The sequence below is a fragment of the Kickxella alabastrina genome, assembly GCF_025024165.1.
Source record: "Kickxella alabastrina strain RSA 675 chromosome Unknown BX661scaffold_64, whole genome shotgun sequence".
NCBI lineage: Eukaryota > Fungi > Kickxellomycota > Kickxellomycetes > Kickxellales > Kickxellaceae > Kickxella > Kickxella alabastrina.
Genome location: NW_026251535.1, coordinates 1 through 13,932, shown reverse-complemented (window position 1 = coordinate 13,932; position 13,932 = coordinate 1). Strand labels below are relative to the sequence as shown.

The 13,932-nt window shown below is 54.7% G+C and overlaps 2 protein-coding genes across 2 annotated transcripts; both read left to right on the top strand.

The window, feature by feature from the left end:
* The first annotated feature begins 11,438 nt into the window (after nt 1–11,438).
* Nucleotides 11,439–12,320, top strand: BX661DRAFT_190315 (uncharacterized protein). Its single transcript, XM_051537639.1, has 2 exons — nt 11,439–11,715; nt 11,889–12,320. Exons 1-2 carry the CDS (start codon nt 11,579–11,581, stop codon nt 11,962–11,964), a joined length of 213 nt encoding a protein of 70 aa, XP_051388513.1. The 5' UTR covers nt 11,439–11,578; the 3' UTR covers nt 11,965–12,320.
* A 1,011-nt stretch (nt 12,321–13,331) lies between these two features.
* Nucleotides 13,332–13,795, top strand: BX661DRAFT_190314 (uncharacterized protein; the record flags this gene model as incomplete). The annotated part of the gene is made up of 1 exon (XM_051537638.1): nt 13,332–13,795. The coding sequence occupies one exon, from the start codon at nt 13,332–13,334 to the stop codon at nt 13,623–13,625; it is 294 nt and encodes a 97-aa protein (XP_051388512.1). The 3' UTR covers nt 13,626–13,795.
* Nucleotides 13,796–13,932: the final 137 nt, after the last annotated feature.

Genomic DNA, 13,932 nt, shown 5'->3' with positions numbered 1-13,932 from the left:
ATGATGGAGATAATTTATAGTGGTAAATAACTGACATCCAAAGTCACACACAAGGTAGTTGACAAGTTTTGCATACAAGGTGGTATCTTGTTCAAGAGAGGATGCTGCTGCACCAGGACAAAACAAGACTAATCTTTGCTGCTGACTGAGTTCCATAATGCTGTGATGCATCCAGGGATCTAACCAGCATATGACAAGCTGGGTGAGCTGTTCTACTGGCCTGGCATGTACCAGGAGTGCAAGAATTATGTTACAACATGCATTATGTGCCAGTGCATCAAAAAGCAGCAACAGGCCAAGTAATGGACTGCTAAAGCCACTACAGATCCCATGACACTGTGAGAAACAAGCAAAGCCGAACAAAGAGAAGCTTTGCAAGTTATATTTAAAAAAAAGAAAAAGACAAAGTTCTAAGCTGAAGAAAAAATGTGAAGAAACTGAGGAAAGCTGTATCTTATATAAGAGACAGCGAGTGAAGATAAGAAAGTTATAAATAAACCAGAAGGATACTTTAGAAACCTCTGGTCTTGCAATCATCTTACAGTATACAAGACGGAGTTCCACCAGAACGGAATTCCAACAGACACAACTTGTCAATCATGGGAATGGATTTCATTGTCAGCCTACCTTAGATCATGGATGAATATGATGTGATCATGTTTATGGTATACCACCTATCCAAGATGGGGCACTTTGTGGCAACACACAACACTGCGACTGTCCAAAAGGCTGCTGACCTGTACTTCAAGACTGTCTACTGTCTGCATGACCTGCCCAAGTCCATTGTATCTGACTATAACCCCAAATTCTGATTATCCTTCTAGAGCTCATTGTGGAAACAAACTGGAACACAGCCCATGTCTGCCACTGGGCATGCACAAACAAACAGACAGATTGGGTGTATAAAACAGACACTTGAGACAATGCTGCATGTGACATGCATCAGCAAACAGAACAACTGGAATAAGCACATGCCGCTTATTATTTTAGCCTATGATAGCTGCAGCAACAGGTCGGCTGAATAAATGAAAATTGAATCTTGTTTTGGAATAAATTAAATGTAAAATTAGAAAACGCTAAACACATATCAAACAACACCCCTTGTGTGGACCAATTATGAATCTATAAGCCTAGATGAGTTATTTAAAAAACTATCTCACCTCAACAATGCAAATGGCTGATCTGGTGTTGCCTTGCAGTTGCTCCTTTCCTATCTGCTTGCCCTGCCCCTAACAATAAAGTTGAACTACCAGAAGTCGACAAGATTGAAGGTAGCCACTGGTAATTACCCTTAACTACTGAGCCACAGTAGCAAACACCACTGGTCTAAAGTCTAGGAGGTCATCTCCCCACTGCTGCACTATGGGGGGATAGCTGCTGTTTTTGTATCTTTACTGTGACCTTTTGTCTGTGACTGTCACATCTGCTGATGTCTCCTCTTGCATGTAATCTCTGACTGTTCTTCTCAGAGGATCTGTTGGTCATTGTGCTTCTTCCAGCAGTTATATATAAACTCAGCCCTCTCTGTGATCTGTCTCTGGGTGCTAGTCTCAATTGACATTGGCCTTGGCAACTCCGTGTATCTGAACTGGTCACTGTGATAAAGCTTAATATCCTCGACCATGGCCTCCTTAATGTTCAGTGCCCACTCTTCCATAATCAGAATAGACATTTTCAGTTTGAATGCATGGGCACACACGACCCTTTGTGAGTTGGTTCCCCATCTGCAACAACAGCCCAATGCAACATAGATCGTTTTATGCGAAGTATAGCTTCTAGCCACTGAACACCACTTATAATTACAAAACTGGGATATCTCACGTGACAGCATAGTCACATGCAATTTGATTGTTGTGATATTGCATGTGGGCAGCGATTTCAATTGAGCTTTACTATATATACTAAGAATAATGAAATTGATACTACAAACATAATTAGATGAGTCCTCTCATTCACTTTGTCTATTATTATTTTTACTATTAATTTTTTAGTGTATAATCTTCTTTTTTCTTTGCTTTGCCATTTCATCAGCTGTTACTTACGCATGATTATTGTTTATTAATTTATCATGATACATCATTAAAAATTTGTGCATATATGACAAAGGCAGCACACATACAATTGGCTTATTATATAAAGACATTTAGTTTGCTTTCCACAACCCATTGTGTAAAGAATACTAAAATAATAAAAGAATGGATATGAAAAAGCAAATGTGACGATGCTGATTTGTATTGTGTGAGATATACATTAAAGATGCCGAAAAGGCACCTGTTTGTTAGCATTTGTGTTCAGTTTTAACTTTTTCAGCACCCTTTCTATATTATAGCATAATAATTTGTTCATCATAAATATCTATCATTATGCCCCATATCGCTGAAAATTTTGTCTACAATGAATCGATCTGGTAGAAAATATAGGTATAATAGAAGGTAGTGTAATTAATTCAAGTAGTCTGATGAATGAACTAAAAACTTGTAATAAATATTTTATTTTTCAAGGTGTCTGTAAACCCTGCAATTTACAAATGGAAAAATACGAGCTGCAGCATGTGGTAGGTTTTGTCCACAGTGAATTTGAAGATAATAGGTGACACCTTAGTATTTACCCCCATTCAAAAAATATTTGAAAACTATCAGTGGGAGCAAATATATGGCAATCCTAATAATTCATTATGAACTAATTATACAGAGTAAACCATTAATGTATAAGTTTTAATTGGAAGATGTTGATTACGTTAATCCACCAGCTACTGGTTCGCACAGAAATATCAACTATACATTTATTTATTGCACAGCGAAGTACAGAAAGTGACCAAAATGGCCTCGGTACCAACTAATAATTGCCAGTGTATTATTGCATAACACCCAGTAATATGCAAATGTTTTTTAAAATGCGGCATAATTTTGTAATCTACTTTGGCTTTATACTTGTGTAGCTTATTATGAATAAATATGAATTACAACTGGTCCCTTCATTTTAAGCTCATGAATGTGTCTTTATTAAGTATCACTCATCCAGGCGAGCAGCACCCTGTTCAAAGACACTGAATACAAGATTGGAAAGCCCAAGGATGGCGAGTAATTTTGTCGGCAGGGCAACTAAGCTCTTTCTTTTGATGTGGCGATCGACATTGTTTTACCCTGTGCTCTATTATTTATTCTTTCTTTAGTGTCTAGTTGATTCTATCTGTTTTTTTCCTTTATGCTGTCGGTATTCTTGTTTCCCTTCACTTTTTCATTAGTTGCCTCTGCTGCTGCCGTTATTTGCTGTTCCCCGTTCCGCACATGCTCTGAACTTGCTGATAATAAATATTATTCTTGTCAATATCAATGAAATATAAATACGACGATTAGGGAGCGAGCTTGCGCAGCGAGTTGTAGTGCTCGCCAAGACCATATGCATGGCGGTGGTAAGATAACTTAATAGGGTCCTTGTCAGAGTAGACCTCATCGCCTATCCGCAGGACGGGCATACCGGTCTGATAAACGAGGACGGGTGTCTGCAGGGCATGGGAAAGTGCTGTGATTTCTTGGTAGCCGCCCCAGTCAGCAGTTGAAACTATGCGGTCGCAATGAGTGTCAAAGTCAGCATTGCTGAACATGTCGCCATTTTCGTGTGCCATGAAGGGAATAAAATCATCTTGGTGCTGGCGCATGTAGTCTGCAGCGCGCTTGCGCATGTCCTGGTAAGCAGCCGCGCCGCCATGATATGTGTTGATTTGGTCGGCAAAGGCCGAGTAGAGACAGTGGCCATCAGCATTAATCTCATGAACAGCGAGCCCGTCGGCCGCGACAAGCCTGTTGATGGTCTCGGACTCGATGGCAGCGACATCAACCATGCCCTCAGCCTCAGTGGCGGCCTCGTCTTGCAGACGTCTCATTTCCTCGGCTTTGCGTTGCTGGCGCAGCTTGGCCTTGTTCTTTTTGGTTCCCGAAATGGTTGGCTGGGTGCCCATGCTGGCTCCATAGAGGCCCTTTGGCGGGGCGACCTTCTGCTGCTGCTGGTGTTGCTCTTGATCGTGGGTATCTTTGGGTGGCTGGGAGTCTGCAATAGCCACAGTGGCAACAGCGTCAGAAAGCGCATGTGCGTCATCTGCAGCTTTGGTGGGTGCATCAACAAAGCTTTTGACTTCTGAAGCGTGTCTGCTGTTGAGCTGGTCTTCCAATTCAGCGATTTTGGTAGTGACATCCTTTTTCTTGCGTTTGTCGCCCTTTGGCGCGGTTTTCTTCATGGCAGTGATTGTCGCGGCAAGGTCCCTCTTTTCACGGCGGTGGCGGGCTTCAAGGTCTTCGACTGTGGCATCAAGAGGATTGGCTGACATTGCTAACACATAAACAAAAAATATTAAATGGACATTCAGTGAGCCAAGTGAAAGAAAACGAAGTAAAAATAAAAACTTGATGACAATGACTGGTATAGATTTTTTTGCATAGCAAAAAAAGGCCAGGGCATTTCACAAGCGTGATTTGTTGCTGGTAAAGCACAGCCTTTTGCATTAATATTAATTTTTCCTTCTTCTTTTCGTTCGCTCGTTGCTGTTTATTTTATATTAATTTAACCTGTTTTATTTCTACATTTATTATATATTACCCTTTTTCACCTCTTTGCATCACTGGGGCTTTTTTCAAAATGGACCAGCCTCGCTCGACATCGGAATTAGCTCGGGAGGATGCAGCAGCCTCCAGCAATATCAACTCGCCTAGTGGTGTGGAGACGGGGCCGGGCATCGTTGCGGCGGAAAGCGCTGGCGAGATTAATACAGGTGTCAGCGCCAGGGCAGCGGCTGAATTTGTATTGAGTGGCCAGAGCATAGACAGCAGCATCCTGCACACAGATCTCGATCTGGACTTCAACGTAGACTCGCTGAACCTGGACAACTTGAGTGGGCTAGACTTTGATGTGTCCAACTTGCTCAGCCAGGTGAGTGGATCGGCCATGAGTGCAGTTGTCGAACCATCCAGCATGGTTCTGGCAAGCGACACGAGCATGAGGGCCGAAGGTGCAAAAGCGCCAAAACTAAGCACCCAGCCAGAGACAGGGACACTGCACATGACAGTGTCCACTGATGTGGCAAAATCGCCACTGCCCACGTCGACAGCGTCCATGCCAGCAGCGACAGCAACACCGACGACGCTTGTCTCTGCAACACAACCACATACGCAGCCAAAGGCGCTGGCAGCAGCGGCCGAGCGGCCTCCACCGGCGGCAGCGCAAAAGCCGATGTCGCCGTCGCAAGCAGCGGCAACCATGGCGGCAGCGCAAAAGCCGATTTCGCCGTCGCAGGCAGTGGCAGCCATGGCAGCGCGGCTGGGGGGTGGCGCAATAAGGCCAGTAAGGCCAGCTGGAACCGTTTCAGCAGGAACAGCACCGCGACCGCGGCCGGGTCCTCAGGCGCGACCAGTAGCCGGGGGCAGCCCAACTGCGGCGCGGCCTGCGAGTCTGGCATCACCCGGTGCTGGTAGGCCGCCGCCGGCGATGCGGCCGGGTCATCCCGGCTTGGCCAGGCCTCGGCCGGTGGCCGGCCCAACGAACCCCGCGAGCCCTGTGCGGCCTGGGATGCGGCCACTCATGCGGCCCCGGCCGACAATGCGCCCGCTCGTGTCCCCTGCAGCTGCTCGGCCGGCGATGCGGCCAACAGCGCGGCCGGTCATGCGGCCGGCGTCTGCATTGTGTGCCGGGCCAGCGAGCGCGACGACGACGCAGACGACAACGAAGCCAGGGCAGCTGCAGGCAACCTCGACTGCTTCGGCAAGGCCGGCGGCGCCAGAATCCGGAACAGCCGCAACCGCAGCCACAGCCGCAGTCACGGGCCAAGAGCCCATCACTATTGGCTCTGACGGCGACGTCGACGGCGACGCGCGGCTCTTGACCGAATCGGTGCTTGTGTCGGCGCCGGCGGTCATCGCCTCGGCGCGCGGGCTGGAGGCGCTGTACACGGCAGAGGGCGTGTTCCGCACGCTGTGCCACGGGTTCGCACCGACGCACGCCGAGTGGTCGGCACAGAACGTCGTGGCCGTCACGTGGCCACAGCTGGAGGCTGAGGCCGGCGGCGGGCGGCGGGCGCAACGCAGGCCTGGCGACGCGTCGCGCGAGGCTTCGGCGGCAATCCACCTGTTCCGACTGCATGTGCGGCCGGCGCCGGCGTGGGACGCGAGCGCGCGGCTGCAGCCGATGGCGCCGGCGCTGCTGCCGCTGTGCGACGTGCGCATGCGGCAGGAGTGCGAGGCGGCCACGCCCAGAGCGTTTCAGCTGCCGCCTGCCGCGCTGAGCGTTGCGCCGCTGTCCGGGTGGCACGGCGGCGCTAGCCAAGCCGGGAGGGGCCAGCGCATGCCCGTGGCCTCGGCGCCGCGGTGCGCGTGGAGTGGCGATGGCAGCGTGCTGGCCGCGTGGGACCGCGGCGGGCGCTTCGAGCTGTTCCAGGCCGGCGCCGAGCTCAACGCGTGGCGGCCGGCATACCGCGTCGACTTTGGATGCCCGGTGGTCGCGTGCCTTTGGCTGGCCAGCGGCCGCAAGTTTGGGATTGGCCGCGCTGAGGGCGACGCTGAGGGCGGCTCCGGCTCCGGCTCCGGCTCTGGCTTTAGCGAGCGGCCGTCGCGCTGGCACGTGGACACGGCGATCGGCATCTCGCGGCTGGCGTTCTTTGGGCCGCGCAACACACACGGCAAGCAGGCGCTGGTGGTGGCGACGGCCGACGGACAGCTGGTGCTCGTCTACCAGCGCGACGACGCGTGGGCGCGCGTGGTGTCGCCACTGTCGCCGCGGCGGCGCGACGCATCGGTGGACGACGACCCGTGGAGCAACATCCCAACGGGCGCCATCACGCACGCAGACATGATGCTGGTATCCAAGAAGTGGATCTACCTGGCCGCACACCGTGCTGGCGCCAGAACCGTGGCGCACCCGCACGAGCGCGGTGCCATTGCCGACGAGCTGAAGCGCAGCGGCGCCATGACTGCGCCGACCGTCGAGGTTTACCGCGTCCAAGTCGAGTTTGCGTCGGACTACCACCCGCGGCTGTTCGCGACGCCACTGGTAGTGCAGCCGATCACATTAACAGCAGCCGAGGCGCCGGTGGCAGAGGCGATGGCGGAGACAGAGGCCGGCGCTGAGGACCTGCGCGTGCCGCGCGTCACGCACATCAAGCTGATCACAGCGCTCAACCCCGAGGCGCTGCCGGTCGACAAGAACGTGCTAGGCGAAAACCACTTTTTCCCATTGCTGTTCGTGTCGCTGGGACGCGTCGGCAACCCACAACCGCAATCTGCCGACCCACAACCGCAGTCCGCCGGCCCTCAGCTGCAATCCACCTCCAACGCCGACCCACTCCCCACCTTCGACACGTTTGTTCAGGTGTGGCGCCTTGAGGCCGCGGCGCACGCGCAGCGCTCGGTGGCTGACCTGCTGCGTCGGCCGCCGCCGCTCAAGCTGTCGCACATGTGGACCGAGCAGCGGCGTGGCACGCTGCTGGCGGTCAACGCCAACCGCGCCGAGCGCCAGCAGCTGCGGCGACTGTTTGCCAGGCCCAGCGACACCGAGTACCGCGCCCTGATGCTGACGTGGGCCGATGGCCGCGTCGAGATGCTTCGCAACTACCAGGACCGCGTCGACCGCTTTGACCAATGCGTGCCGCCGGTGCAGGCGCAGACGCACACGCACATGCGCATCATCGGCAGCGCGCTGAGCCCGCACTACACGGCATACTTCCAGCTGGTGATGGCTGAGCGCACGGTCAACGTTGGCGCTGGCGCCGGCACTAACAACGGCCCCGTCACGTGCGTGTGGGCGCAGGGCCACGCGCGCTTCCGGCTGGGCTGGACGCCATTCTTCGGCGATGCGCCGGTTCAGGCGTACTGCGGTGACTTGCTGGCCGTGCGCATTCTCAACCAAGAGGACCCGACTGACCTGGTTGCGCTGCTGGCCAACATTGCGCGGCACGAAGAGAACCAGCCGCTGCCGCAGCCGCCGCCCAACACCACCACTGAAAACACTGCCCTGCCAGTGCCGGCATCGCGCACGCTGGCTCAGGCGCTGCTCCGCGCGTGCACGCTGCTGAGCGCGGCGCTGCGAATCACGTCGTTGGAGCTGGACCCGCTGGCCGCGTCAACGCCGGTGGTGCGGCGGCTGCTGGGCGCCATAATGCAGACGCACTTCTTGGCGCAGCACAGCATCCAGGCCACATCGGTCGGGCTGCTGCTGCACATTGCCGCAGCCGTCGAGGCGCGCGTGTCGATCGTGCACGAGCAGGTGCTGCAAAGCGCTGCGTCCGGCTTGGCGCACCAGCAAGTGCACCAGCAGCTGGAGTTCTCGGCTGCATGGCGCCGCTCGTTCCCGGCCACGGCCGCACTGGTGCTGTGGTGCATCGACCTGTTTGTGGCGCTGGTGCGCGACACGTACCTGTACCTGCACGCGCGCTGCCCCGACGGCGCCGGCGCCATGCAGCGGCTGTGTGACCTGGACGCCAGAGTTGACGATAACACGGACGATAGCACCGACGCCGAGGTTGTCGCTGGCAGCCTGCCCAGCCGTCTGGCCCTGCTGTTCCACCTGCCGACGCTGGATGCGATGCGTCGGCTGATGGCGTTCGTGGCGCAGGTCGAGGGCGACCTGCTGCGGCGCATCCAGATTCTCAACAGTCTGCCACCCAACGCCGCAGTCATCGCCGACCTCGCGCCGATGGTACAGGCGCGCGATATGGTCGTGACGACGGCGCAGCAGCTGGCGCACGCGCTGGAGGCGCTGCCCGTCAGCATGCAGCGCATGAAGGACTTTCTGGCGGCCGTGCACGATGAGTACGCCGCCGACCCCGAGTGCACGGCGCTGGGCGCACAGGCCGTGCTGGTCGCGTCGGCCGCCCTCGCCGCGCCGTTTCGCAAGCACCTGCCGGGCGTCGCACGCAGCTTTCAGCGCTTCATTCTTGAGCGCGACGCGACCGCACCTGACACGCCGGCCAACCGCCCGGCCGCGCCCAGCGCGCTGGTGCTGCACGACACGCGCTGGCTGTCGGTCGTCGCGTGCCGCGCGGCCGCGCCCGGGCTGCCTGATGCAGCGACGGTCTTTGAGACCCCGTGGCGCGTGCGGCTGCCGGTGTCCGTCGCAGATGCGCGGCTGATTGTCGCCGGCGCCGACGCCGACGCGCTGGTGCCGGCCGCCGAGCTGGTCGCGTGGGCGCGCGAGAAGAGTGAGTTTGAGCGCGCGCTGGACGAGGACAACGTTCTGTTTGACATCGACGACCCCGGCTTTATTTTCTTCGACACGTCCGATGCCGCACAACCGCTGCACCCGCCGCCAGAGTCGGTGCCGCCTGCCTTTGCCGCTGCCGCCGCGCACGCCGCTGCCCAGGCGCCCGTCAGGATCACCACGCGTGTCCCGGATTTCTCCGATGTGTTGGCGCCGCTAGCCGCCGCCGCTGCCGCGCGGTCATTGGCCGCTGACATTGACGGCCTGTTTGACATGCCGGCGCTGCTTGACTCGACGTTTGCTGCCGCCGCTGCCACTGCCACTGCCGCTGATACCTCTTCGTCCGCTCGGATGCACGCGCGCTCGAGCTCGAGCTCAGCCACCACGCACTCGCCGTGCGCGACACCCCACACGACAGCCTCTTTTGCTTGGCCGCCGCCTGGCGCTGCTCCCGGCTTTGCGTTGGCATCGGCGTCAGGGTCGGCATCCGCTCAGCACTTTGTGCCGCACTACTCTAGCGTCGCGTCGGCCTGGGCCGCCACCGCCGGTGCCGGTGCCAGTGAGGAGCTGTCGTCGGGGTGGCAGTTCATCAGCACGCCGCGCGACCCCAAGCTGCACATCCCCACGCTTCTTGGCCAGCACGCCTACTCGCTGGCTGTCCTGCATCAGAAACGCACGCGCGCACCCGCAGCAGTGGGCGGCGGTGGCAGCGGCGGCGGCGGCAAAAGTGGCGACAACGACGACAACGATGACAACGATGATAACGACGATGACACCGACGACAGCGGTATCGACATCAACGGCGACGGGATGTCCTACTGCATTGACTGGTCGCGGGCTGACGGTGTGGTCATCGACCCACTTGCTGCACCTGCGCATTCTGGCTCAGCTTTGGGAGCTGCAGGCGATGCCGAGTCTGGAGCCAGGTCCCGCAACTTTATGAACCATGCCTCGCTACTCAGCGCCATGGATCGCATCGACGTCGTTCAGAAGACAATGCTTCCTGTGGACGCTTCCTCCAAGATGTGCCTGCGCTGCGGCCATGTCACCCGCAAGCAGCAGCAGACAACAAGCGGAGCGGCTACCAACACCAGCGACTCTGCTAGCTCTGCATCTGCGGCCAGCAACGATATTGGCTGGATCGACCGCTTCCGCTTGCTGTGTGTTTGTGGTGGCTCGTGGATCGCAATATAATGATGTACATCAGGTACGGGCCGCAGTTGCAAAGTGTGCCCGTTAGTTGGTTAGTTTGTTGCTTTTTTGGATTTGGGGTTGAAATATTATATTAAAATTGCAAGGCAAGCTGGCAGCCCTTTGAAGAAATAAAGCTAAAGTGTAAATAAAAGTGTATGTGCTAGGAGCGGGCGGGGCGAGAAACCCCAAGCTCTGAAAAGAACCAAGGTTCAGACCCACTCCCCACCAGCATTGCTACTTGAAGCCGCGCGATGTGCGCTGCGGCGGCCCTGCTGCCGACTTTGCCGCAAACAGCGACACAGAATCGGCGGCCGGCGCGTGGTGGTCCTCCATAGACCGCCGCGGCGACAGCAGCACACTGTGCGGCCGCTGCGAGATGCGCCTAGGCGCAGCTGCTGACCCCGCCCCGCTGCCGCTGCCTATTGCCGCAGAAGACGTGCCAGCAGACAGCGCCCCGCTGGCTGTTGCCGGTAGCAGTCCAAAGTACTCGTGGTGATGCCCCGAGCCGCGCCGCACAAGCACCGGCGTGCTCACTGTGCTGCTGACGCCTGAGCTGACCGACTGCGAGCGCCGTGGCCGCGCCGTGTGGTCGGACAACACGGGCCGAATGCTGATTGGCACTGGATCGTCCATATAGAGGTCGTCAACGCCCATACCCAGCCGTTGCCGCAGCGACACGAGCTCCTTCTTATAAATTTGGCTCTGGTTGTAGCACGACACGAGCTCGCGCTCTGTGTCGGCCAGCCGCAGCCGTAGCGAGTTGACATCTGCCTTGAGCGTCTCTGTAATGCCCACCGAGCTGACGCTGGTCGCGCCGAACGACGACACCGACGACGACCGCGAGTGCGACGTGGCCCAGCGAGGCGATATGGCGCCAGCGCCGATCCCGACACCAGCTGCAGGCACCAATGCTACAGGGCTCAGCGTGCCGCTCATCCGTCTGTTCTGGTTGAACACGCGCTCCTGCTCCTGCTCGATTGCGCTTTCCAGGGTCATCTTCTCGCGCGTCATCAGCTCCAAACGCTGCTGCAGCTCGACAATTGTCATCTCGCTGCTGCTGCTGCTGTTGCAGCTAGCACCCGCGTGGACGTTGAGCTGGTGGATCGTCGCCGCTGATGCTGATGCTGATGCTGATGCTGATGCTGCCAGCGGCGCAAACTTTGTCAGATGCTGGCTGCGCGACTTTGGCCGCCCCCGGCCTTCGATGATTGTGCTGCTCTGGGCTGCGGGCTTTGTGATGGGAATCGTTGATACTTGCACAAAGTCATTGTCGGCGCTGCTGGTGCGTCGCATCCGGCTGCCTGTTGTCGTGTTCTCGTCAAACCTATCACCCGCGCCACTCTAGGGACAAAATAAAAATGGCATTCAGTTCAGTTTGGTGTAGAGTGTCTGGGACTAGGGAATCATTCAGCAATGTTTTTTCTTCCTTTTTGCGTAACTGGAAAAAAGCGAGTGCTCGGGCCAGATGTAGTAGGAGTGGGAGTAAAAGTAATCGTGCATTTTTATTATATTACCTTTGTCGTCGTCCTGGGAAACGCTGATTGTGGTGACGACAAGCTCTGCGCAGAGTCGGAGCCGAAAGTCGGTTGAGTCGGAGCTGGGCTGCTTCTATCGGACATGCCTGTGCTCACGCGCGCGCGTCTGGTTTAAGTGTAAAATATAAAGGCTGTTGTTAATCCTGCTCCTGTTTTTGGCTGGAAGAGCAGTTGAATAATTCCAATTCGCTGTCGATTAGAAGGAACGAAGGGAATACAAACTCCGACTGGCAATTCTGCGCTACTCTGCTCTAGGATGCTGTGATGATTCTGTGAAAGCCGGTGTGCGTGTGCTTTGTATGTGTCGTGTTGAATTCAGTTCCAGTTTGGGCTATTTGTCATTCGAAAATATATAAATGTATAATAAAAATAAAAATAAACATTGACAAGACGAAAAAGTCGTAAATAAAATAAATCAACATTTGCTCCTGATCATTTTTTATTTTCCTTTTCGCCCAATGCATTATTGTCAGATATAAGCGTAAACATAAAAATAAATAAATAAGCGCGCGCAATCACACAAAGAAAAATCTTCGTGCTACGATGACGACGTCACTGATTGACATCGCTTGCTATTGAATGTTGTTTCTGGGCTTATTGTGTGGGCTATTAGTGGCACAATATTTATTTGTTTATACTAACTTTAATAAAAAATTGCTTTCCTCAAGGAGCACGCGACTGTTTCTGCCGCTGTTATTGTTACTGTTGTTGCTGATTCTGATTATTCTGTTTAGGGATTGCCAGACATTTTAGAACATATGCGGAATGGGAAACAGCAAATAAGTGGCAGCATAAAGGAAAAAAACAGATGGAAGCAACTAGACACTAAAGAAAGAATAAATAATAGAGCACAGGGTAAAACAATGTCGAGCACCACATCAAAAAGAAAGAGCTTAGTTGCCCTGCCGACGAAATTACTCGCCATCCTTGGGCTTGAACTCGTCGGCGCTCTTCTTGAGGAAATGCTTGACCGACATTGGCTCTTCGCCCAGTAGCTTCTTCAGGTCGTCGGTGCGCTTGTCAATAATTTCCTTTGACACAGCCCTGAGCATGTGGCACATGAATTCGATCTCGTTCTTGCTGATCTCGCCGCGCTTCTTGAGGTACTCGTACACCTCCTCATGTTTGACTTGCTTGTACTCGATCTTCTTGTCGACAGCGCTGCTCATCTGGTGGGAAATGTCCTTGAAGCTAAGCTTCTCGGGGCCAGTCAGCTCGTAGGTGCCCGGCTTGTGCTTGGGGTCGAGCAACATGTTGCACAAGCCGCGCGCTCCGTCCATCATAGCCATGGGCGCGAACTTGGCATGGGGATCCACCGACAGGCAGATTTTCTTCTCAGAAGCAATCTGGTGGCGGAACAGCCACATCATGTCAATGTGCAGCGAGCAGCGCACGAGCGACGCCGCATCCATACTGTCCTTGATGCGGTCAAACGCCTCCTCCATCTCACAAAGCGGTGCCAGGAAATCCATGTCGCGCATATCCTTGGCGTTGATCTTGGAGCACAGCACCAGGCCCTTGACGCCGGCCTCCTTGGCCGCAAGCACGTATGCCACGCTGGACGCACCCCAACGGTGCTCATTGACGGGCGGCACAACAATGACGACGTCAGCCTTGCGGTACACCTCGACGATCTTGTTGGCATCGTCGACGCACAGCTGGATGACCTCGGCACCGTCCTTCTTGAGCAACTTGATAAACTTATTTTCCTCATAGTAGCCGACACACACGTGCTTGAAGTGCTTGTGGTTCTCCTTAAGCATCTCGCGCGCTATCACATACCCGCTGTACATATCACCGCCAGTCACCATGACGGACTTGTAGTCGGAGGCTCCAAAGATGTTGGCAAAGGTCTGCATTGCTTGTTGATTCTGGTTAAGAGTGTTTTGAATTGTGTTTTGAATGGTTATCAAAAGTGAGTGTGTGTCCAGAATAATTTTATACCATGAGCAGGCGTGTGGCTTTTATACGTGTTGGCCAGCATGCACATATACATATACAGTTGCGCCAGAATAAGTTTTAT